The sequence below is a fragment of the Syngnathoides biaculeatus genome, chromosome 2, assembly GCF_019802595.1.
Source record: "Syngnathoides biaculeatus isolate LvHL_M chromosome 2, ASM1980259v1, whole genome shotgun sequence".
NCBI classification, from domain to species: Eukaryota; Metazoa; Chordata; class Actinopteri; order Syngnathiformes; family Syngnathidae; genus Syngnathoides; species Syngnathoides biaculeatus.
The window spans coordinates 5,141,432-5,168,225 of record NC_084641.1 but is presented as its reverse complement, the minus strand read 5'-3'; the positions used below and the strand labels follow the sequence as shown (position 1 = coordinate 5,168,225).

Below are 26,794 nucleotides of genomic sequence, written 5' to 3'. Positions count from 1 at the left end.
CTGGTTGCCAGCCAATCTTAGGGCACATGGAGACAGACAATAATTGACCCCTCCGTACAGGGCACTTAACCACGCCTCCTGAAGTGACGTCAAGGCACGTGCGCTCACGTAAGACAAACAGTAAAAAAGGCAAATACAATACAATACATTCTGAACTGAGACAGACTCCATGCTTCTGATTTCATTCAAATCAACGATATATTATAGATTCTAAATACAATACATTCTTAACTGAGAGAGACGCCATGCTTCTGATTTTATTCAATCATTCACACGTAGCAATGTTATGCTAGCGGAGAACGTCTCATTCATTTATACGAGACGTGTATTCAAAATCAAATTTAGGGCATATCTTCGTGCAAACACAGTCTGGTTAAGCTTCTGGCCGCGAGCCAGCAAGAAATCAATACATTTGTGCAGTCCGATCATCGCTAAATATCGCTCAGCAAAGAATAAGTGTGTCAATCGTTCACACGTAGCAATGTTATGCTAGCGGAGAACGTCTCATTCATTTATACGAGACGTGTATTAAAAATAAAATTTAGGACATATCTTCGTGCAAACACAGTCTGGTTAAGCTTCGGCCGCGAGCCAGCAATAAATAGATACGTTTGTGCAGTCCGATCATCGCTAAATATCGCTCAACAAAGAATAAGTGTGTCAATCGTTCACACGTAGCAATGTTATGCTAGCGGAGAACGTCTCATTCATTTTTACGAGACGTGTATTAAAAATAAAATTTAGGGGATATCTTCGTGCAAACACATTCTGGTTAAGCTTCGGCCGTCAGCCAGCAAGAAAAAGATACGTTTGTGCAGTCCAATCATCGCTAAATATCGCTCAACAAAGAATAACTGTGTCAATCGTTCACACGCAGCAGTGTTATGCTAGCGAAGAACTTCGAATTCATTTATACGAGACATGTATTGAAAATCAAATTTATGGCATACCTTTGTGCAAACATATGTGTTCCGGTTGATATTAGATGGATTTAGTTGATGATGCGGTCTTCCACAAAGTTTGATCCATCGAAGGCATTTTTCGTACTGGGTCTTCGGTTTTGGAAAGGGCACGAATCGAACTCCACCAACTAGCCTTTCAGGATACCTGTCGTCACTATTACAAAGTCCATGACTACACCTCTTAACCATATTTTTTGTTAAATAACCCAAATACGTGATAAAACGCAAACTAAACCTATACTGGACCATGCAATGTTCTCTGAGAAAATGGCGGGAGCAAAAACGGGCTTTGGTCTATGCAGATCTCTGGCCTCTGATTGGTCAGTGACGCGGATTGCGGAATATCCACGGAGGGGTCAATTGCACTCACAATCGTACCTAGGGCAAATTAGAGTGTCCAATTAATGCTGCATGTTCTTGGGATGTGGGAGGAAACCAATGTGCCCGGACAAAACCCACACAGGGAGGGCCGGGATTGAACCCGGTCTTCAGGTCACAGTGCTGCCAAATAATAAACAGAGTTTGAAAAACAAAATGGCAAGATATGAACCAAAACATACTGGTAAAACAATAAGACAAAACCAAAGCAAACTGTAAAATCACCAAAGGAAGGGACAAAATAAACCACCAATGAAGGATAAAGCTATCACATTTCTACAACCACAAATAAAGGTAAATTAACCAAATTTGAGGGTGACCACCAAAAGCCTTGCGCCCAGTCGGTGGGAGACAGGCTGTTGCTTATTGCGGACTGGTAGGGGTGGACCGTGCACTCCCTCCTTCCTCACCCCCTCGCCTAACTTCTCTTTTGCTCTGGCAGTCAGCCTTCCTTCCCTAACCCTAACCTGGGAGCGAGGGATCAGTTCTATTCCCCTAAACCCAAAACTAATAGGAGGTGAGGAAGTCTCGTTTTTAATGGGCCCATTTCACCATTTTTGTAGCTTCTGCAGTTCTTTCATACTCACAATTACATCATTGCACCAACAGCTTTAAAAAAAAAAAAAAAAGGGGATTTTGGCCCTTTGGGGGTAGTCATTTTTAACTTGTTGGCCTAGGGTAAAGATAACAGAAACATATACAGTAGTTAAAAAAATAAAAATGTAGCAAAATATCCTACAGACTGGACCTGGCTGTGGCTACAGATGACTATGGTTACCTTTTGCCACCTCTTCTGAAGTCCACATGCGTGAAAGCAGTGAAAAGACTCCTGTGTAGTGCGCAGAGGAGAGAACGGCGGCAGGGTGGGATGTTTTTTTTTTCTCCCCCCCAAATAGAAATGAATGTCAGTACATAATCCATCACTCCACTCATAAATCTGAGTGGCAGCACCCTGCGAAATCTTCGGTGTCCACAGAAGAGCTGCTCTCTTCAATCCCATTTTGACTTTTTTTTGGGGGGGGGGGCGGGGGGGGGACAACTCTCACCATCTTTTTGCTTCCTGTGCAGCAGCTAAAGGGATTTTTTCTTTTCTCATGGGAGGAGGGAGGAGAGGGTGGGAAACCCATGCAGGCAGCGTGCGTATGCGTAATAGCAGTTAAGATGTGAGCAGTTTTCGCTTTTCATCAGCTGAGTCTCGTGCCTAAAAGGTGCTTTATAATGAGAATGACGCATTTGAGCGTCCAATCCATTTTACTTTTCTTATTTTATGTGCAAGAAGGATTTTCCCAGGAATATTCAGCTCATACTGGAGAAAATATTCCAAGGGTGAGGACATTTTTTTTCTCCCTTTTTACAATGCGACATAATGGTCAAATCTTACATAGTTTGAAAGGTAAACTTACATTTTTGTAATGGTGCATGACTTCATGTTTCCAACAATCGCCATGTTTAACAACAAAGATCAGTATACCTGTGTATTAACTTTTTTGTGAATTGTAAAATAGATGAACAGACATTAGTTCGTTTGTTTTTTTCATTCCGTTTCAAGCCTACAAGTTGCCGCTGGATATTTTCATTCGTCCAGGTCATTTCATTGTCAGGCCATGGAGTCGTTGGTGTCGTCCCAGAAATGTGCTAATGTGACTGACTTGTGGACCAAACGAATGTGAAATCCTGCACGCACACATGCTTTTAATTTCCCCTCCATTCATGAATTGCCAGGATTCAGCAAGTTTCCGATCACTAATTGTCTTCTTCTAGCAGCTCGTTGTGGTTTCTCACAAATATTCTCAGTGTGGCTCTCGTGTGTTCATTGCAGAGGGCAAAACGGCAAAACAAAGTGACCAGACCAGCGGTGAGTCTTGACTCTGTTGCATGCTGCTTCCATGAAGTGTAAATTTTTGCAAAGGTAGAAACCACAATGTGGGACTATCAGTGAGGACACATAAGGGTGTGCTAGCTCAAGTGAGCACTAGGCCAAAATTTCTCAACATTTCTAAACCAAAGTTAAAACTTGAAAACTGCGATCCACTGTCACATTATGCTTTGGAATATTAAAACCTACATTAAACATAGGGTTTGAAAAACAAAATGGCAAGATATAAACATACTGGTTAAACAATGAGCTAAAACCAAAATCACCAAAGGAAGGGACAAAATAAACCACAAATAAAGGATAAATTATCACGTTTCTACAACCAAAAATAAAGGTAAGTTAACCAAATTTGAGGGTGACCACCAAAAGCCTTGCATCCAGTCGGTCAGAGACAGACTGTGGCCTGGTTTGGACTGGTAGGGGTGGACAGTGCACTCCCTCCTCACCACCTCGCCTAACCTCTCTTTCGCTCTGGCGGTCGGGCTGAAGCCTTCGAGCTAAAAAAAAAAAAAAAAAAGCACTCAAAGCTGTAATATCCCCAAATATAGCATTTCACTTAAAAACTCTTTATTTTGGAAAAATATTGCACGTTCTGGACAACACGGTGGATCAGCTGGGAAAGGGTTGGCCTCACAGTTCTGAGGATCTGGGTTCAATCCCAGCCCCCTGTGTAGTTTGCATTTTCTCCCTGTGCCTGCGTGGGTATTCCCCGGGCACTCCAGTTTCCTCCCACATACCCAAAAACATGCAACATTGCAGTAATTGGACACTCTAAAATTGCCCCTAGGTGTGACTGTGAGTGCAGATGTTTGTCTCGTTATGCCCTGCGATCGGCTTCAACCATTTCAGCGTGTACCCCACCTCCTGCCCGTTGACAGCTGGGACAGGCTCCGGCACTCCCCGCGAACCTTATGAGTATAAGCGGCTCAGAAAATGGATGGATTGCATGTTTTCCGTTTATCTGGTTAAGTTGTTGCAAAGTGTCAAACATGAAGCGAAATATTGATCATTCATTTGAACATTTAAGAGTGGTCCATTTCATTTTTTCATCAGTGTAAGTTAAAAAAACAAAAGAGGAAAATATTTTGTTTGCAACAATGTTTTTTTAATTTATTTATTTATTTATTTATTGCCCTGTTATACCAAAACAGCTATTATAAGTTAAGGGACTGTAAAAACACATTTTTACTTTTGTCTTTTACTAAATTTCAGAGTGTGTACTTTTTACTTTCTTCCACATAGGAGTTCAATGCTCTCAGGAGCTCTTCTTTAAACAGAACGTGTTTTTCTTTCATTCTACTCGGGGACAGAATGTGAGCAGTTTTGCACCTGTGGTATTCAGTGCTTCCCAAAATAGGGTCATCTTAAATCCCAGCAGCAAGCCCCCATGCGGCTCTGGGACTGCAGTTTTCGCTGAGCACACTAGTCTCAGCAGGCGCTGGCGTGGCCCGTGTAAACAAGCAGGGGGGGCAAGACACTGCTCACAGAGAGACTCTTTGTGTTGTTTTGTCGAGTTGTCCGAGGGAATAGGGTTAGGACAAATGTGGGCGTTTTCTCTTGTTTTCTAGCCTCTCGCCACAGCTGGCAACATTTTGCTGTGTTTCATGCATGCCAGTGATGCCCAACCCCTACACCATCAAAATCCTCTTTATTTGCCAGTAATGCATATCAGAAGCAAGAATCACCGATGGTGTAGTTGTAAACACACGCCTGGCTTTAGTGCGGACAGCGTGGGATCTATTCCCCCTCAGTGATGGTGCCGATGTTTACCCTGCGACTGAATGGCAACCAGTACAGGGTGTAGTCTGCCTTTCACCTGAAGCTATCTGGGAGAGGCTCCAGCTCTCCCGTGACCCTTGTGAGGATAAGTAGCTTGGATAATGGTTGGATGTCAAAAACACACAAGGAATATCTCGAGTAGTTGGAGCCACTCTCGCATGATAATAGACAGCCATTTTGACACTACATACTTGACCAATAAGAAGAAGAAGAACCATCTTAATAGTCATGAATGTGTATGCATGTATATGAAACTTCTTCTCTCCATTTTACCCATCACAGTGAACGCACGTACTTGTAAGAGGAACACACTGGAGCAGGGGGCAACCTAAGCCCCCGGGGAGCACTTTGGAGTTTCAGTGTCTTGGTCATTGCAGGGGGCAACCTAAGCCCCCGGGGAGCACTTTGGAGTTTCAGTGTCTTGTTCATTTACACCACAGCTCTGTGTCCCACGGAATGCTGATGGATGGTCCGGAGAGTCACCTTTCCTATAGCAATGGCAAGGGAACAAGCTGTTGTATTGTCTCCTGGTTTTAGTTTCCATTGTTCGATACCGCCTACCTGAGGGAAGGAGCTGTAAAAGGTGGTGACCAGGATGTGGAGGCTACAAGAGGGTTTTGCATTCTCTTGTTTTAGTACTGGCAGCACGCAAGGTGGGTCAAGGCTACCAACGTTTTTTTTTTTTCTGCAATTTTGATTTTCTGTTGTAGTTGGAGTCCTTTTTATGTGGCAGAGCCAAACTTGACCGAAATGGATGAAAACGGGACCGATTCGTTGAGTGCTGTGTTGAACTGCTTCACTAGCTCCGACGGGATGGCCTTGCTTCATCAGAAGCCACAGGAAGTGCATCTCTTGCTGGGCCTTTTTGAGGATAGAGTTGATACTGGTCTCCCACTTCTGGTCCTGAAAGACTGTAATGTCCAGGAACTCCAAGGTTTTGTTGGATAATATAGGACAGTTGCACAGTGTGAGGGGCAGCTTTGGTATGGAAGAGTGTCTGTGGAAGAGTATCTTTGGTCCTCTGTCGATGCCAATGACATGTACTGACAGCCACACCAATTACATGTTCTACCACAAGATGGCAGCAGGTCCAACTCACCTGTTGTCATTCATGTGATATTCCCAGAGTATCAAATCGATGCCGACTGCACTGTTCTGTTAGTCTTGGAAGACGTTTGGCATCTCATCTGAGAGACCAGGCTTCTTCGGTTCACGCGATCAGGCTTAGTTTGCAGCACTAGACGGAGTTAATGTAAAAGACTCAAATATTTATGTTCCATGATTCAACTATATTAGCTTGATGTTAGAGGCGCACCCCAGACAAAATCATTATTTTAGGCTGCAGTAAAGGGAGAGCACTGTTGAGCTAACTGGTAGGGAGGCCATTGTCAGTCCACGAGAGTCTTTGGGTGGAAATTCCTTCATTAATATTCCATTCAGTCGTAAAGTGGTTGTTGAGTTACATAATAGTCTAGGGGGCCGAATTATTGAGTTTTTTGGAATCGACCAAAGAAAGGCATTGTATGTGAGAGAGAGGTGAGGTCGTAAATCTGGCTTTTAATTTTTGGTCGTGAAAATAACACAGAACGCCCCACACATTCTGTTCTTAATTCTGTTCGACGGCCAATCAAAAAAATCCTTGCGTGAGCACATGTGATCTCACAAAACCAAAGTAAAAGAAACTTATGTGTGCTGAAGTTTCCTGAATGTACCTGAACTTTGCCAAGACTGGAGCCTTGTAAAATTCCATTCGTTGCATCTTAACCCCCACCCAGAAAAGAAAAAAAAAAAAACACAACACAAGCTTTTTAAAATATTTGACATCTGGGTAAATCCATCCATCCATCAATCCAATTTCTTAGCCACTTATCCTCACGAGGGTCGTGGGAGTGCTGGACACTATCCCGGTTGTCAACGGGCAGAAGGCAGGGTACACCCTGAACTGGTTGCCAGCCAATCACAAGACACATTGAGACAAACAGCCACAATCACACTTAGGGATAATTTAGAGTGTCCAATTAATGTTGTATATTTTTGGGATCTGGGAGGAAACCGGAGTGCCCAAAGAAAACCCACACAGGCACGGGAGAACATGCGAACTACACACAGGCGGGTCCTAACCTCAGAACTGTGAGGCCAACGCTTTCCAGGTGACCCACCGTGCCGCCTGCGGGTAAACCATTTCTATTAAAATAAATAAATGAATAGATAAATAAATAAGAGAGAGAGGGCGAAAGCATTCTTGATTTATTTGTCCTCAAACATTCTTCTCCTTTTGAGTTGAGGTGCTTCTCGATTAGCAATATTCTGTTCAAAATTTACCACGTCATGACTCGGCCAACTTTGGCTCCAGACGAAAGCTGTTGGTCGTAAATATTGAACGTGTTGATTATTTAAGATTGGCGGCCCTAAAATCTGGACAAATCCATTCTTAAAAGAATTTGTAGTTTGACGGCAACTTAGTGGACACAAGTGCAGGGAAGAAGGGAGGCAAGGTGCAGTAAAATCAAAAAGGATTTATTAAAAAAACAAAGTCAAAGAGGGTTCATGAAGGTAAATGTAAATAACTGTCAAAGTTAAAAAAAAAACGAGATTTAAACTGACAAAAAAAAATGCTGGAAATTACCAACTAAGAAACCTGACAATAGACGACACATTGACAATGACAATGAACCACACAAGGAGGAACACGGTTGGCGCAAGTTAGACGAAAAGATGGCACTGAGATGGGCACACAAGACATGAACAAGACAGGACACAGGAAAACCTGAAATGAAACAAAATATAAACAAAACTAAAACACAAACCTTGAGAAGGACAATCTAGGGCAGGTTAATTGAAAATCAATTGAAATCACCCATAGCTGTGAAAAGTTGTTTGTTTCTATGAGCTCGGCAACTGGCTGGCGAGCAGTCCAGGGTGTAAACCGCCTCTCGCCTAGAGTTGGTGGGGATGAGCTCCAGCACGGTCGCAACCTTAGCGAGGATGAATGCCAAACAAAATGAAATGCCTGAAATTATTGCAATTCATGCAATTTTCTTTGGACATCTGCCGCGCTTCCAGCTGAAGGTGACCGACTACCACGTCAAGTGTTCTGTAGTTTCTCGCTATGCTGTCACCACGGTGCAGAGTTCCATTTGGAACCAGATGGTCGTTACCAAGGAGGCCGCCTTCGAGGTGGACCTGCCGTCCTCAGCCTTCATCTCCAACTTCTCCATGTAAGTCCATCTTTACACTCATACGGTATTTTGCAAAACAGGCATATGGGGACTGCGATGACTTTTTATCTTTTGAATTACATTTGTTATTAGCCTGCCACTATTTGCACGCAGTTGTGTATGAGCGTGACCCTCTGTAATCAATATCAACCTCAAAGTGTTTTTAATTGGCCATATAAACATTTTCAACAATGCATACGAGTGTTACCCATTTCAAGGTATGTCACAGGTTTTTTTTTAAATCACGGTTTCCAAACCACTAAGACTTTCAAATCGCGGTATGAGCTGCAGCTCTCGTCAGTGCAAAGTGATACGATCTGTCCTCCTGTGCCTTACGACTTTTCTCCTTGTTTACAAAGTCATGTCTTTTTGGGAATTTTACAAGTGTGCCACTTGTCTGGCACAAATTCATGAGAACTTTCCTATACAGGCAGTGTTGGGAAAGTTTATTTTCTACACAAACTACTTTAAAGTGCAGTTCACCATTCCAAAAATGAGTTCGCTTCATAGCGCATAAATCAAAATTATGAACTATATTCACCAATCCAGAAGATGAAGTACTTGATGTTTTTTTTTTTTTTTAACTATTTCATCTTCTTGTTGTTCCCGTATCTGAGGTCAAAATTTAGGGGTCACTGCAGTTCTGTTGTTCCACTCTAAAAAGCAAAACAATTTTTCATTTTCTAAGACATTTCATTCACAAGGTAACTCAATGTGCTTACATTATTAAAACAGTATTCAAAAGGAAAAAAAACTGCTTATAAGAGACAAAAATACAGTTGAAACAGCATCCCGTGTAAGAACCATCATTTCAAATGGGAAATACGTACTATAAAAAACATGAGGGGAAAAAGGTGGCTTTTTAACACGAAAAGAATAAAATTCTGACTTTGGTTTTAGCGATAAACTTAGGACTGAGAAAGACATTTATGCCAACCGGGGATGAGCAAACAGTAATTTACCTTACGACAGTATTTGTCACCAACCAATCCAGATTTCCCAACTCAGGTACGAGTAAATGCCCAAAAAATAAAATAAAATAAAATTCTCCAGGCACGCATTACATTTTCACGATGCATCCTCCCACATCCCAAAAACGTGCACTCATTGGAGACTCTAAATTGCCCCAAGGTGTGATTGTGACTGCGACTGTTGTCTGTTTCTATGTGCCCTGTGATTGGCTGGCGACCAGTTCAGGGTGTAGACCAACTTTTGTCCTAAGTTATCTGGGATGCACTCCAACACTCCTGCAACCCTTGTGAGGATACATGACTCAGATAACAGATGGATGGATGGTTGGATGTTGCCATGCGAATTTTGTTGAGTGGGTTGCCAAAAAAGACATTTCTCCGTGGCTTACAAAAGCCCATTAAATAGTGCTCACAACAGTTTCCGCTCGGACGTGACTCCACAAAGAAGTAGCTCCTTGTTTTCCTTTCATTTCATTTTCAAACTACTATTTCACATGAGCCCCAAATCCTTCCCAGATTATTCATATATATATTTTTCAAACTCATTTTAAAATAATTACTCAGAGATAAATATTCTACCCAAAAATGTCTTGGAGGTGCCTGTGCACATGTGGCAAAAGCTCTCTGTAGGTCCCACTAACAACCCGGGCTAAACTTTAACTCGTCCCGACATACAAAGATGTTAGTCTGTCACTCGAGATGCATCGCTTCAACATACTTCCTTGACACTGATCGGTTATAACTGATTCGCTAGGAGTTTGGCGCCATTTTGTGGTATCTTAGTGCATCAATATACGGAGACAGACTTACTGTATAAAGAATGCAAAATAGGTGATTTTTTTTTTGTTTGTTTTGTTTTTGCAAATAGACTGATTTTTTTATTATTATTATTATTATACACAAGAAGCACGTAGATCACGAACGTCAAACTCAAGGCCTGTGGGCCAGATCTGGCCTGCCACATTATTTTATATGGCTATGTGTGTCATCCTCCATGATTCTTGTTAAAATCTGTTCAAAATGTTTAAATTGCCACATCATAAATGATAACATTGAGATATTGCAAGCATTTTTGTGTTACCAAACATCAACAAAGTTGAAAAATCCATTAGCCTTGATTTCTGATTCCAAAACAAGTTAATACATTTGATATGTGAATATGATGAGGCTATTAAAGATTTTTAGGGTTTCAGTCATTACGGCCCTCTGAGGGAAACTGTAACTACAATGTAGCCCGCGACAAAAATGAGTTTGACACCCTGGATGTCGATCCATCAGTGTTGAACGCTATGGCTTTACTTTTAGGAATGTAATGCTTGAATATCCACAAACGACTTTTTCTCAATGGCCCAGTGAGACCTATATTTTCCTCCACGTTTGGCAACTAATTGAAACCAAAGAGCATTCATTTAAAGTGCAAAGTTGAGAGGAATTATGCAAGGCGTCAGGGGTTGTTGCATCATTCGTTTGCTCAGGGTGTGAAGCGCTTTCGTTTGAAAGTGCCTAACGTCAACAAAAAAAGTAAAAATAAGTAGCAGCCATCCCGACGCTAGATATCGGAACGGAAGCGGCTCAGGAGGAGGTGAACCCGAGAGTGCATGAATGCCACCTTCTGTGCGTGGCGGCCAGAAAGTTGGAGGAGAAAATGACAGCAGTTTGCCGAGTGCTACTTTCCTCCCCGACCGACCCAGTTGACCAAGGCCTGCTGCCAAGTGGGAGAAGTCGCAATTTGCGTACACACGTGCCGCGGCTGCCTTCCTAGTTTTAAGCTCCAGGATGTGTTATTCTGAGGCTATTTAAAACGATTTCCATGCACCTATTTATATTCCCGCACACTCGGAGCCTGTGCCGCCACCAAATACTCAGAGGGGAAAAAATGTGTAACGCGTTTAACGTTTCTTTACGTGAAACTTAGAAGGCTTTGTTGGTAGACGCACAGCCGCTCCTTCACCTTCACAGCACACAAACACAAGCGCCTTGCATTTTCCACTCACACCTTCTAACGCCTGTGGGTTTATTTTAGTGTTTCGTAGAAGTTTTTTTTCCCCTCGTGTTATATATTTACTCTAAGGATTTGACCTCAATTAAGAACCTTGTCATGTGACCCCCTTGGTCAGCAGAGATCAGGAAGTCTGCTGTGTCAAGTGGAACACTGAGAGTCAGTATGCCTTGAGTTTGTTTGGGGTTTTTTTTTTGCTCTTATATTTTCTTTTATTTTCTTTCTATTGTCACGCCATTCACTGGTAACGAGCAAAGTGTGTTTGTGCCACACTGCCTCTGCCGCACAAACACTTAAAATGAAGTATTCCAGAAATACTGTTGAAACCCAGACAGCAGACTATTCTTCGATCAATATAAAATTGGTCAGAAAAAAAAAATCCAATTGAGTTCAATTATCCATTCACGAACTCAGTGAGGCACATGTGATAACTAATCGTGCACCATGCTACCTACAGGGTTGTATTAGTTAAAAAAAAATGTTCATGCCTACCGTAAAAATGAGGATTTGCACGCCAACCATGCAAACAAGAAATAACTCCTCCTGACCTTGACTTTGGGCTTTTTGAAGCGGTGATATGTTTGCGACATAGCACATAAGTGCGACATCCCTTGCATGTGCGCAGCATTTCTCGCTCTCATGTACTTTTTTTGGTTGTTGTTGTTTGCATGTTTTTGTTGTATGTACCAGGACTGGTCAAAATCAGGTCAGACAAGTGATGCATTTTTCTAGTTTTATTAGTGTGGTGACCTACACCTTAACAAAAAAACAACAACAACAAAAAAGAACATTAAAACAATGAAGCAAACGATGAACCAAAACTAAATAATCAAGTAGAGAATCCCCGTACATTGTAATAGTGGTTCTGAATGAATTCGTGGCAGCGCTCCAACCCCTAACCCTCACTACCTGCAGTCCACGAACGGACGGTTTTGTCGAAATGCAATTACTGTAAATCTCAATAGATTTTCCCTCCATCCCATCAGTACGTCCGGTGGAAAAGTGTACGCAGCCCAGGTGAAGGAACGAGCTACGGCCAGGAAAATATACGACGCTGCAAAGAAGCAAGGAAAAACAGCAGGACTGGTCGCTACCAAGTTAGTTCCAGACTAATGAGCGCAAAATAATTTAATGTACTGTGCAAAAGTCTTTGGCCACCATCTCATTTGTTCATTAAGTTGATTTCATTGAAGATGAATTCACTAGAGCGCATACCTCTGACGCACCTGTTCTTAAAATACCTCAACAGTGACGGGACATCGAGGTAGAACTGACAAGTACAAAATGTAATCACATACTTTAGACTTTCGTTATCATTAAACACTAGGGTCTATTTTTTCCACAGTATTTTAATGATGGTGAGAGCTAAATATTTTTTTTGCAGTAATACTTGGTATAAAACGTTTGAGAACCACTGCCGTAGTAATACTAAGCCCAAGACTTTAGCACAGTGCCTTTTGAGTTTTCCATTGCTCTTTTTGACGACTCTTTTCTTTCCACTAGAGAGCGGGAGACTGAGAAGTTTCGCGTTGCGGTAAGTGTGCCACCGGGATCTCGGATGTCCTTCTGCCTGACTTACGAGGACCTACTGCCTCGCCGACTCGGCCGTTACGAGCTCGGCGTGGGTCTGAGGCCCGGCCAACCCGTGCAGAACCTGACGTTAGATATCAGCCTAACGGAGCGAACGGGCATCAGTTTCATCAAGGTCCTTCCACTGCGTACGAGTAGACTGCTGTCCAACAATGAGGGTCAAGGTAATTCTGGCTCATGTTTGCCTATCAATGAAACGAGCCACTTTCAAACATTTAGAATAGTCTTTGGCAACCAGGCAATCTGGGGTGCACTTAAAGTAGGACTGTAATCCCTATAAACATTCTAAAATAGATATTGTAATGAAAAATACATATACCAGTATTCACTTCAATGTCTATACGGGGGAAAAAAAGTGATCGGAGAACGCGTCATCCATGCACATAGTTGCGTAATTGAGTGTCCCTCGTCATCCAAGTGGTCGCCATATTAGTCGCGTCCTCTGTCCTTGACATCATCCTCACTTCCGCCGTTGAAAACGCGCAGTGCCTGCTACTACGGAAGCCGAACAACAGAGATATTCGGATTTTTCCGACACCCCTTCTGACACCGAAGTTCTGTTCGAGAAGGACAACACCACACAACCGAGTGAAGTTACCGGGGCAATATAACACTATTGTTTCAAGCCATATTAAGATGATATCTGATCACAGCCAAACCGCATCCCATCCGATCCACTTCCGCGGCGAGATGAGCCATCACAGCTCATCGCAGCCGGCCGGTGTGGCTTTAGGGGGGTGTTCACATTCGAGCTGAGGCGCTTTATGCGCACACGCGACTGAGTAACGCATTCTCGGCTGGGTTCTTCAGAGCCGCAGAAGCTGTGACCGCCGAACGCGGCGCCTCAGCCGGTGTGGCTGAGTTTCGGCACCAGTGGTGGCATATAAGGAGGAGGTGGAGCCGAGCTATGTTGCTTTTAGGAGTATGTTCAAAGTCGCCCCAGTACGCGATGACGAGGCTGAGTGAGACATTGTTGGCTGGGCGACGCGCACATCGACACATTTCATACGCGGATCTTTTGTTACGTTATGAGAGAGACCGATTACATGGTCCGCCCCAAACTATTATTTTTTTTTAGTAGCTGTATGCGCACATCAACACATTTCATACGCGGATCTTTTGCTAAGTTATGAGAGAGACTGATTACGTGGTCCGCCCCAAACTATTATTGTTTTAGTAGCTGTATACACACCTACCTTTTATTTGGAACCCACAAAGCTCTCGTCCTCTGCACCCGTGCAATCCATTTTTCGCAACGAACAGAGTCTCTTTCAAACTTATGAAGGGTAATTCCATTCTCCCGAGTGTTCAAGCAATGTCCAGAAATGCAATGAGCCGGCATTTTGGCTAACACGGAGGAACAACGAGCTACATTCCCGGAGGTAAAACTAATGGAAACAAACAAGTCCACAAGGGGGCGCCGCTGTCCTTTACGTCACTTCCTGCTTCTTCTCAAAAACATATCCCTGAGAGGATTTTCAAGGCGGGAGTTACAAAAAGCTGTATACGTCAAAATCATGTTTTCTGGTGAAAAAAACACATGGGACCATATTGGCTGTGGGTTTTTCATTAATAATATGCCAAAAATCATCCGTTTGACAACACTTGACCTTTAAGCCCACTTCACATCTAAATCGTTAGTAGACGTAGCAAGAGGGAATACTGTGACATGTAGTTAGGTACACTTTTGTGACACTGTGACTTTTTGGAATGTGAGAGGCTTAGCTGATTGCGATTTGATGTGCACTGCTTGTGGATTTTGATATTTACAGATTAACTTTGATGTCCACGGACGATCATGTCGCGCTCGTACCATATCATTTCCATAATCGTGTGATAAAATACAGATTTTTCATCTGTGATTTCAAATAATACTTGAGTGCTATACTTGACGTTTTCACGTGAGATTGCGATGGCATATGATAGAAATACACGATAATGCGACGGTATGTGATTGCTTAGTATGTCTTCACTTCACCCGCAGTTGTACTGATCATTTTAATCGATGACCCCATCGTAAATTTGTGAGTAATAATATAGAAATTTTATCATGTATGGACATACCATGTTTCCAGCTGACAGCGCGGTGAATAGATTGTGTTCCTCTTGGTGATGCAGACCCTCCCCCATCGACAAAGGTCGACGAGAGCGTCGGCTGCGCTCGGGTTCGTTACAGTCCAACTCCTCAGCAGCAGATCAGCATTTCCCCCAAGGGTCTAAATGCGGACTTTGTTCTTCAGTATGATGTAAAGCTCACAGGCCTCATGGGTGACATCCAAGTGAGTGACGTGGTTGGATCCCAATGTTGTCAAGCAAAGTAATGCATCTCTGACGTTTGTCTTCTCAGACTTTTGACGGATACTTTGTGCATTATTTTGCACCGAGAGGACTTCCTGTGGTTCCTAAGGATGTCATATTTGTCATCGATGTCAGTGGCTCCATGATCGGCACCAAAATCAAACAGGTCCTGTGAAAATATCAGACACTGAAGTACGCTGTTGTTGTTCACTTTCTTACTAATTAATGGCTCATTCCAAAATTGGAGGATAAATTCAGGAGTATTTTTAGTATTGGTTTATTTATTATTTTATATATATATTATTATATATTATATGTGCCCTGAGATTGACTGGAGACCAGTTAAGGTTCTACCCTGCCTCTCGCTCATAGTTTTATAAATACACACACACACAGACACACATACATATACACAAGCAGAGGTACGGAAAGTATTCAGACCACCTTAAATTTTTCAGTTATAACGCAGCCATTTGCTACTATCATTTGGGGGGGTTCTCTATTTTTGTACACACAGCACCCAATATTGATGGAAAAAAACACTTTTTGAAATATTTGGAGAATTAAAAAGAGAAATTGAAATATCACACACCCATAAATATTCAGACCCTTTGCTCAGCCTTGAGTAGAAGGACATTTTGAGCTAATATAGCCATTAATTTTTGGGGAATGATGCAGTATGTCTTCCACACCTGGATTTGCAGATCCTCTCCTATTCCTCCCTGAAGAGCCTCTCCAGTTCTAGCAGGTTGGATGGTGAACATTGGGGGGCAGCCATTGTAAGGACTCTCCAAAGATGCTCAATTGGGTTTAAGTCGGAGTTCTGGCTGGGCCATTAAAGAATAGCTGTGGAGTTATTGTGAAGCCACTCCTTTCTTATCTTTGGGTGAGAGGCACGGTACAACCTGAAGTGGTCACCAGCCAATCGCAGGGCACATTGAAACAAAAAAAAACATTCATGTTTACATTCATAACTTCAGGCACTTTAATATTTCATTCTCTTCTTTCCAGTGTGTGTGTGTGTGTGTGTGTGTGTGTGTGTGTGTGTGTGTGGTGTGTGTGTGTGTTTGTGTGTGTGTGTGTTTAGAAAGAGAAACTAGCGGTATGTGTTGCTTTGGTGGGATTTTTGGCCCATTCCTTCCACACAAGCAGTCTGGAAATCTTGATGGTTCCATTCTGCTCCTTTTATGGACCTTGATTTTCAGTTCTTTCAATAGATTTTCCATGGGATTCAAGTCAGGTAATTTGTTGGGCCATTCTAGCAGCTTCATTTTTTTGTTCTTTAAAACCAATTGCGTTTTGCTGGCAGAATGTTTTGGATCATTATCCTGCTGAAAGGCCCCCCTTCGTTTCATTGTCATCATCCTTTTAGATGGCAGCAGATTTTTGTCAATAATGTCTCTGTACATTTTCCCATTCATCCTTCCCTCGATAATTCAAAGATTATCAGTTCCATTTGCTGAAAAGCAGCCCCACACCATCATATTCCCACTTCCAAACTTTACTGTTGCTATGGTGTTTTTAGTGTGATTTGCGATGCTATTTCTCCTCCAATCATAGTTTGCATTAATCACATCCATACAGTTCAATTTTGCTCTCATCTGAGCAGACTATAATCTCCCAGTATTTAGCTGGGTTGCCCAAACCAAATATTGTTCAGCAAACTTTAAATGAGCTTTGATGATTTTTTTTTTTTTTTTTAATGCAATGAGTTCTTGGGTGGTGAGCATTCATACAGGCCATGGCGGTGGAGTGCATTACTGTACTCACTGTTTTCCTTGTTACAACAGTACCTGCTAATTCCAGATCTTTTTGAAGGTCTCCACAGGTGGTCCGTGGGTCTTGGACAACCCTTTTGATTATTCTTTGCATTCCGCTGTTAGAAATGTTCCAAGGAGCGCCTGCTCGAGGCAAATTCATGGGGGTAGAATCAGCTTTAAACTTGCATATAACAGCCTCAACTGTGCTCATTGGACCGTTCAGAAGCTAGGTCTTCAGCCAATGGCATCGTTATGTTTTGCAACACTGCAATGGTCTTGAGAAAGTTCTCTGTTCTTCCACATCATGAGATGTGTCTTGACTCACACCTTAGCAATGAGAGTTTTTTGGAGGCCATCAGTTAGAACTCATCCGGCTGATAATTGCACTGAGAAGGGGCTTGATTGCTTTTTCATTATCGATTGCTTTTAGCTGTTGTCTTGGCTTTCCATGCCTTTTTTGCACTTCCCTTTCTTCATATGTTTAATAATTTTCCCCTGTGTAATTACACATGTTTACGCACAACTTAATTTCTAAATTTATTTGATTCACTTTCTTTGTATGTCCGGAAAACTTAATAGCAACTTTGGAAGTATATTTTGTGAGAAAAATCGAGACATGGTATACACACAGACACACACATTACACACTCCCCTCCAAAAGTATTGGAACAGCAAGGTCAATTTGTTGCGAGTTGTTGTGCACTGAAGAGATTTGGGTTTGAGATAAAAAAAAATAAATGAGTTAAAAGTTCTGAATTCCAGCTATTATTTCATGGTATTTACATCTAGATCTGTTAAACAACTCAGGACAGAGCACCTTTTATTTTAAGCCACCCAGGCTTCAAGTGAGCAAAATGAGTTGAACCGACATTATTAAATGAACTTCAAGTGAACAACATTGGCAATTGTTTGCAATAACTGCATCAAGCCCGCGACCCATTGACTTCACCAGACTGTTGCATTCTTTATTTGAAATCCTTTTCCAGGCCTTTAGTGCAGCCATGGAAGCCCTAACCATGACATTGCGTCCACCATGAAAGGCTGGAAAAGCATTTCAAATGAAGAAAGCAACATTCTGGTGAAGTAAATGGATCGCAGGCTTGATGCAGTAATCTCAAGTAAGGGTTATGCCACTAAATATTAAATGTTATTCACTATAAATTAATTCAACAGTCTTTTCAAACACTTTTGCTTACTTGAAAAGTCCTCCCATTCTGGAATATCCATCCTCTGATTTGTGTCACCAGACAAAGGAGGCAATGAACACCATCCTCGAGGACCTTCGGGAAGGAGACCACTTTAACATCGTCACTTTCTCAGATAAAGTCCACACTTGGAAGAAAGGAGGCACAGTGCCAGCCACTCGGCACAATGTGCGAGATGCCAAAGTATTCATCAAGAGGATTGTTGCCGAGGGATGTGAGTCGACAACTTCTGGATTTCTATGCACGTTACCTGCGTCCTTAAATGTCATCTTCATGATATTGTGTGGATTAGTTAGTCGCATACACACATGCACGTGTTTGCGCATATTTCTGTGTGGATGAATGGCAGAAGGGGATCAATTTGAACTGCAGTGGTGGTTCTCATGGGGTCCAAGTGCACACCATAACTGTGCTTGGCCTACCCAAATCTGCGCCGACCACCCCCATGCCCTGGGTCAGAATCCAGGACAATCACCTACCCACTCCCCCAAAAAAATGGAAGGGAAAAAAATAGACAAATATCGCTCTCTGGAATTGAAGCCAAGGTTAGGGTTTCAATTTAGGGCTTAAAGTCAAGGTTAATGTCTTGTTTGGGTTTTCAAATTATGGTTGTAAACCAAGGTTAAGGTCTAAATTCAGGTTTTAAAGTCTAGGTTAAAGTTTCAACCAATGGTTGGGGTTTTTAATTATTTTAGGTTATAAAACAAGAGTTTTAAACAGGGGCAGGGTTTCAATTTAGGGTGAGAAACCAAGGTTAAGGTTTCAAAAAAGGATAAGCCCTTCAAATAAGACTTTCATGCAAGGTTTAGGATTTCAAATAGAGATTTGAATTCAGGGTGAGGATTATAAATTAAGACTTCAAACAAGGGTCAGTTTTCCAAATACAAATACAGTTACAAGACAGCTCCTTGACGGTGTAGTGGTACAAATACCTGACTTTGGTCTGGCAGCATGGGATCGAGTCTTGCTCAGTGATGGTGTTGATATGTACCTTGAAACTAGCTGGTGACCATTTCTTGGTGTAGTCGACCGTTTGATGGGCTCCAGCACTCCCATGACCCTCATGAGGATAAGTGGTATTGGAAATGAGTGGTTATAAGGAATGAATGTTTCAAATTAAGGTTCAAACCCATGGTTGGGCTCTCAATGTGGGGTTTCAGACAAAATTTAGTATTAGTCGTTAAGGTATTTCATTTTGAGGTCAGGGAGAGAGCTATAAGATTAGGGTTTCAAAAAAAGGTTAGGTTTTAATATTAAGGCTACAGACTAATATTAGGGTTTCAAATTCAGGTTTGAAGTTAGGTGACATAAATTTCATTTAAGGATTACAGTTCTAAAGTAAGATTGCAACTAAGATTAGTTTTCCCAAATAGGTTTTAGGATTCATATTGGGATAAAGGATTTAAATTGAACAAAACCCTGTCATTTGCCTGCTTGACTGTTGAGTTAGAGTTAACATACCAGCTAACACCATTTGTCCATATTGTGTATTATTCTTTCTGGGTTTTTCACCAATATTGTTCTCTCTTTCTCTCTACAGGGACCAACATAAACACAGCTCTGCTCTCGGCCGCCCAGCTCGTCAACGCTCCGTCTTCCGGCTCCCGCCGTGTCCCCCTCGTGGTTTTCCTCACCGACGGTGAGGCCACGATTGGAGTCACGGCTGGCGATGCTATCCTCAGCAATGCCAAAAAGGCGCTGGGCTCGGCTTCTCTATTCGGCCTGGCCTTCGGGGAGGATGCCGACTTCCTGCTCCTTAAACGTCTGGCCCTGGACAATCGCGGTGTGGCTCGGATGGTTTTTGAGGACGCAGACGCTACTTTGCAGCTAAAGGGCTTCTACGACGAAGTGGCCAGCCCCTTGTTGTCCGATGTCCAGCTCAACTATCTGGACCAGCAGGCATTTGATGTCACCCGTTCTCTCTTCCCAAACTACTTCAGAGGGTCCGAGTTGATAGTCGCTGGAAGGCTTCCAGCGGAGTTGAACAATTTCAAGGTTTCCATCTCTGCCAGTGATTCGAAGCAGCGTGTAAAGCTGGAGAATGAGGTCCTGATTAACAGCACTTGGCGCTCACCGGACTGCTCGGGGGCTCCTGAAGGCATCTCTAGCTTTGTGCATCGTCTCTGGGCATATTTCACCATTAAGGAATTGCTCCTGACCAAACTCAGCACACCAGACGCGGTAACCCAGAAGCTTCTGGTCGACAAGGCCACCAACCTCTCCCTAGAGTACAACTTTGTCACGCCCGTTACATCTCTAGTTGTTGTAAAACCCAACACAGACCAAGTCACTCCAACCACTATGAAACCTACCATCTCTGACACGACAACCACGTCGGTCAAAACATCAACTGCAAAAAGTCCCCACTCCTCTTCTAACTCAGAAACCAACAATCTCAACCTGAGCCCTCCCAGACAGATTGGAAAACCTTTAGTACCTCCTGCCATCGCAAAAACTGGGGGAAAAATGGCCCCCTCCAGCCTGGCCACCACTCAATTTCCCACAGTGCTGTTCTCCGGCAAAAAGCCTTTACAAAATGTTTCGAGAAATGCCTGGGTGCCTCGGGGTGGGAAAATGTCCACCTCTCCGGTACATTTTCCGAAGACAGCCCAGCCTCCCAGACCTAAAAACATTTCCACACCCGCTTTACCTGGCATGCTGCCGAGAGTGACCAGCAGCAGCACGCCTCCTGCCCTCCTTGAGAGATCCTTGACACCCCAGCTCACAACCAGACACACGGAGCTGGAGAGAAGCACAACGTCTCCTGGCACATCGCCGTCACACCTCTTGTCTGGGTTCACCCCGCCCACTCCGTCCCCGGTCTCTCCTCTGGATTTGGAAGGAAACGTGAGAAAGGTGCCAGCTGGGATCGACGTGAATGTTCCCACCTTGGTGGCCGCCACCTTTGGTCCCATGCCCGGTGTAACAGACGCGCCCGGGCTGTGGGAGGCGGCAGGTCTTCTGGGTAAATATCCCCACGTCTACTGAGGCACAACATTGCCCACCCATATTCAGTGGGCTCGGAAAGTATTCAGCTCCCATAAATTTTTCACTCTTTGTTATATTGTTGCCATTTTCTAAAATTCATCCATCCACTTTCATCACCGCTTCTCCTAGTTCAGGCCGTGGGGCGGTTTAGCCTATACCAGCTGAAATTGAGTAAAAGGCGGACCTGAATGGAACAAATACCTGAATTGGTCACCAGTCAGTTAAAGAGCACATATAGAAGCAGTCACACACTGAGTGGGAACTAAACCCACATCACACATCTAACACACCAAGGTCAGGCAAGTGTACCACTACACTATCAGTGACTCCTTTGCAAAACTTAAGTTAATTTTTTTCCTCATAAATGTACACACAGCATCACGTAAGTCTTTCTCCATGGCATCACCAAGCTGCTCATATGCCCAAGTTTTTGCTTTAGTGACCACCAAATCTGCAATCCGCTAGTCTAACTGGTAGACATCTGCTACCTCAGGAGTTCCACAGCCCAGTAAGACCCGATTGGATGCACCAACGGTTTAGGGTTGATTGATTTATGTGATGTCATTGCGACACTACTTTTTTTTTAATTTATAACTGCTTCAAACAGCAGAATATACATGAATGGAGATGAGAGGATTGTACTATTGTTATTGGGGGTTTTATGGGGGCGGGGCAGTGGGCCTTCAGAAAGAAATTTTAGCCCTCTCTATGTTCTAAACATATTAAAGATTGACAATAATTGTAAATATTTACTTCCCATTTCCACTAGACATCTCCACCTCTATACAGATCATGAGAAAAGGTGAGATTTTTTTCTCTTCATTTTTAGGAAAAATAAAGCACTTTGTTTCAATACAATCTTCATTCTCATCAATAATAATTTCTATATTAAACAGATACTGACCTTGTGAAAGGCAAGTATGAGCTAATCATTCTTCCATCCATCTATTTTCTGAGCCGCTTATCCTCACAAGGGTCGAAGGGAGTTAATCATTCTTGACATGTTGAAAAGTCATTTCTTAATGATAAATGTGTGTTGCTTTTTCCAGACTATGATGCAACCTATGACTACGATCTCAATTATGACACCTGTAGGTTCAGAACACCAGCACGAACGCATTTCTGACTCATTGAACACCTTTGCTTTCTTGTCTTCCATTTTAGGGCGTAACGCTGCAGACACAGAATCTTTTGGTAAGTGTCGTTCTCAAAAGGTAGAACTGCAGCCATATCACAACACACATGCAGTATTGGGATTGATTTGAGTGCTTACTGTTCTTTGGTCAAATGTCCTCTTGTGTTTGTAGAGCCACCGTCCAGACTAAGCGCTGAGCACTTCTCCTCATCAGGTGACTGACATGACAACTACTCATTGACTTTAAGCCATTACTTATCATGTGTTTTATTTAATGCAGCCCACTGAGGGTCACAAACCAGTGCGAATTGCATGGTGATCCCAAACCCGGATGGATGCAGAGGGTTGAGTCAGGAAGGGCTAACTGAAACGTGAAACTGAGCGTGTTTCTTGTACAGTAACGTGACTGGTAGCAACACAAAAGGGATAGAGATGAAAAAGAAATTCTGGAAGGAACTCAATGGAGTCTGTCTGAGCATCCCAGATAGAGAGAGTGTCATGATTGGCACAGACTATAAAGGACATGTTCAGAATCTTTATTTTTCCCAAAACGTCAAAAGCATGCAAGGAATTTGTCTCTAGTAGTTGGATCCGCTCTAGTAAGAGAACGGGCAGTCAATTGGCAGAGAATACTTTTGAGACATTAAAACATATACTGTTGGGAAAAGAAATGGGGGTGTTGAAGAAGTGCTGGACAACTTTGGCATCCAGGAAAGGAAATTGGAGGGACAGATGATGGCAAACTTTGGCAAAGAGGATGGAAATGGCTGTAGGTTGTAAACACGAGACATGAGAACATAAAGTGACCTACTGGAGTGGAGGTAGAAGCATGCACCTGGATTATATTGTGTGCAGATGATGTAATCTGAAGGAGGTTACTGACGATAAAATAAGTGGTAGGGGAGAGAGTGGCTTGACAGTAGCATATTGTTTTTAGGCTTTACAAATATTTTCAGCAATTGTCGTCAAACATTTAATGGAGTTTGAAAAATAACAGATTTACATTTTGCAGCACTACCACTACTATTACGGTCTGCTTTTTTATGAATAAAATTATTAAAAAGTCTTGTTCTCATTAAAAACACATAACAGTAATGTCTTGCTTTATTTTTTAGGTGGCTTGGAATTATTAATGGCGTTTTTACTCAGTTCGAAGGGGAAAGATGATTTTAGATGTGTTTTGAGTTAAGAGAATGATCCAGGAACAAATTAAACTCATAGCTCAAAACACCACTGTTTGTGTTCTGAATATCCTGTGCTGGTCTGTGGGTTGAGTAATTCGCAGATTAAGGGAAGACAATGTCTGTTTTTAATATTGCTCGACTGCCTGTTTTGCAGCTGATGGAGATCCTCATTTTGTGCTGCAGCTGGCAAAGCAACAACACAACTTGTGTTTCACGGTCGATGGCCGAGCCAATGACGTGCTAAGGCTGGTGGAGGACCCGCACAGAGGTAGTTCATTCTTTAACAGTTAGTAGAATAGTTGTTTTGGAATTTACGTTTGTTTGTCCGGACTGGCTTTTTTTCTTTTTTTCGGGCGCCGAACTAAATCTGCGATTGCTTCAAGGACTGATCGTGGATGGCCACCTGACCAGTGCTCCCTCCAAGCCCGGTCACGAAAACCGCTCCCGAACTTATTTCGATTGGCTGAACATCTCTGCAACCGTGGGCCGCTCGGGAAACATTGCGATCATGGTCTCGTTGGACAAGGTGGCTGTCGAAGGCGAAGGGCGAGATACGCTCAGCTTCGATCAAACGGGGTCCGTGACAAGGCACGGCGTGACGATCACTGTAGACGACCAACGGGGCTGCTGGATCCGGCTCGCTGAGGGTGTGCGCTTCCTGATTCTCCTTCACCGCTACAAGCACCCCAGCTACCTGCAGATGGCACACCTTGGCTTCTACATCACGCACGGACGAGGACTGTCGGTCTCCACTCGAGGCCTACTGGGTAAGACGCCACAGTTCATCAATCTGTTTTCTCCCACTTGACCTGTGGAGGGGACAAGGGGAACCCCAGATAGGTTGCCAGTCAATCACAGGATACATAGAAACACACAACCATTCCCCGCAATAACTCAACAGTAATTAAAGTGTGGCGGCATGGTGGATCAGCTGGTAAGTCTTGGCCTCACAGTTCTGAGGACCTGGGTTCAATCCCAGCCCTCTCTGTGTGGAGTTTGCATGTTCTCCTCATGCCTGCGTGGGTTTTCTCCGGGCACTCCTGTTTCCTCCCACATCCCAAAAACATGCAACATTAATTGGACACTAAATTGCCCCTAGGTGTGATTGTGAGAGTGGCTGTTTGTCTCTATGTGCCCTGCAATTGGCTGGCAACCAGTTCAGGGTGTACCCCGCCCCCTGCCCGTTGACAGCTGGGATAGGCTCCAACACTCCCGCGACCCTTTTGAGGATAAGTGGCTAAGAAAATGGTTGGATGAATATTATTAACAATGGGCATGGCAGCACAACTGCCTAACAGTTCTGAGGAGCAAGGTTCAAATCCCTTTCCCGTCTGTGTGGAGTGTGCAAGTTCTCCCCGTGCCTTTTCTCCATGCACTCCATTTTCCTCCCATATCCCAAAAACGGGCATTAATTGGAGACTCTAAATTGCATATAGGTGTGAATGTGTGTGCTGACCGTTGACGTTGGGTTGGTCCTGGCTGGCTGCAATTAGAATGAAACACATAACTGACACAAGGATCCATCGGAGTCACTGGCAACCAGGTGATCATCAAATGTACGGTGGGGGGTCGTGGCCACCCTCTGATGGCACCCCTGTTTGGTTGAAAAAGTCATTACTAAATTTGCTGTCCACTCAACATTGCAGCCTCTATTGTTTGATGTCGATCTTCTGTCTGCAGGCCAGTTTCAGCATGCTGCCATGAGCGTCACAGTGGTTAGAGATCATCATCAGCATAGTGGCGATAATGGCGACCGAATATTGCCCCTCGGGGTCCTGAGGCGAGGGTCCCAGTTGATGCCAGTCACCTTGCAGGAGAAGCTGGTGAAAGACACTGTACTGAAGCGACATGTGGAGCAATGCTGGGTGGTGCCCAAGTCGGAGATCGAGCGACTACTTGCTCATCCGTATGCCAGCTACGTGGTGGACCGCGAGTAAAATCGCCTGGCAGCTGTGTGACTCGGGTCCAAGTGGACGCTTTTGGGACATCGTGGTTTCATAAAGGCTGAGCTTGACCTGGTGCTCGGCCAGGCTATGGCGTCAAAAGTGATTTTTTTTTACATTGTCTGCTTTTCTTTGTCCAGCGGTGACGAGGAGCTTTCAGATGACACACACAAATTCCAAACAAAGATGCGCACAAGTGTTTGACCCATCACAGAAGCCCATTATTGAAGCCGCTTCATCACCACAATGTTTCTTGTGCAGCAGCAGTTATAATAACTTGCTACATTTACTCCACTTACTCAAGTAACATTTTCGATAAACTGTACTTGTCAGATTAATTTAAATGCTCCATACCGTTTATATTTACTTGACTATTTATGAAAAGAAGGCTCAGTACTTTTACTGTTTTAATGACAGACATGCCGTTAGCTACTTTTATTTATCCATTATTGCGTGTGCACGTCTACTTTTAGACTCCATCTTCAACTTCCACATACTAGGGGGCCCGTTGCGCCAATCAAACGGGATCACTAATGTCATTTGACCCCAAGTCACTAATCAAATGACATAAGGCAGTCACATGGCCATGCACACAAAAACAGACGATCATGCGTTTCCATTACAGAGGTGCAGCTTTTAAATTGTGACTGTCCAAACTTGGATATTTCAGCCCACTTCTAACTTGAGAAACCTTCTTGCGATAAGTTGCAGATGTTTCTATTGTTATTTTGGCTTTGGATGTTGCCATATTACCCATATCCTAGTGTGTCGCACATGTATACACAATCACTAAGTCTGGTAAGCAGTTTCTTCATAAAGTAACTTAAGTGAATAAAGTAAATAATATAGGGCTCAATTCTAAAGTATTCTGAAACAACAATACTCTTACTTTTGAGTATGATGTTTGGCTACTCTACATCACATTGATTCAATACTTTTAAGACAAGCAGTACTATTTTGTCATTGTGGGAAAAGTGCAAAATGCGTGTTATCGTATGTATGGGGCCAGGGGTTTACTCTCCAAAAAGAATGGCAGACCATTTTTTCCAGATTTCGCCATGTGCTTCTTTTAATTTTTCTATAATTTCATTCAGAATTTAATTATTTGGATGTTACACAGGACATTAGGGGTTGTTCACATATTAGTGATTAAACAAGGACAGTGAGTTCTCCGCTACTCGACCTATTTCTTTCATCAATTCATTGGGAAATTGTCAGTAGTGGGTCTCAAAGGCCAAACATTGATAATTAAAACAGCACAACCACATATGGGGCTTTTTGTTTTCAATAAATAATAAAAAGAGATGCACAGCACTGTATGCTGAGGAAGGCAGGGCAATATATCAATGAGGAAAGAGTATTCCAGTTCTTTTCAGGTAACATTTGTTCACACACACACACACACACACACACCACACACACACACACATACAATGTTGTTAAGTGAAACAATGTATAGTGTGAAATTGGCAAAAACACAGCGTTCACGTTTAGGTTTCGAGCATTTC

The 26,794-nt window shown here is 43.0% G+C and overlaps 1 protein-coding gene across 1 annotated transcript; it reads left to right on the top strand.

Moving 5' to 3' along the window:
• Positions 1-2,491: 2,491 nt before the first annotated feature.
• On the top strand, positions 2,492-26,758 carry itih6 (inter-alpha-trypsin inhibitor heavy chain family member 6). Its single transcript, XM_061828459.1, has 17 exons — positions 2,492-2,666; positions 3,160-3,195; positions 8,059-8,213; positions 12,170-12,280; positions 12,687-12,937; positions 14,892-15,052; positions 15,121-15,237; positions 18,079-18,250; positions 19,577-21,001; positions 21,794-21,826; positions 21,921-21,938; positions 22,074-22,115; positions 22,189-22,218; positions 22,332-22,373; positions 23,498-23,611; positions 23,727-24,110; positions 25,024-26,758. The coding sequence occupies exons 1-17, from the start codon at positions 2,559-2,561 to the stop codon at positions 25,278-25,280; spliced, it is 3,456 nt and encodes a 1,151-aa protein (XP_061684443.1). The 5' UTR covers positions 2,492-2,558; the 3' UTR covers positions 25,281-26,758.
• Positions 26,759-26,794: the final 36 nt, after the last annotated feature.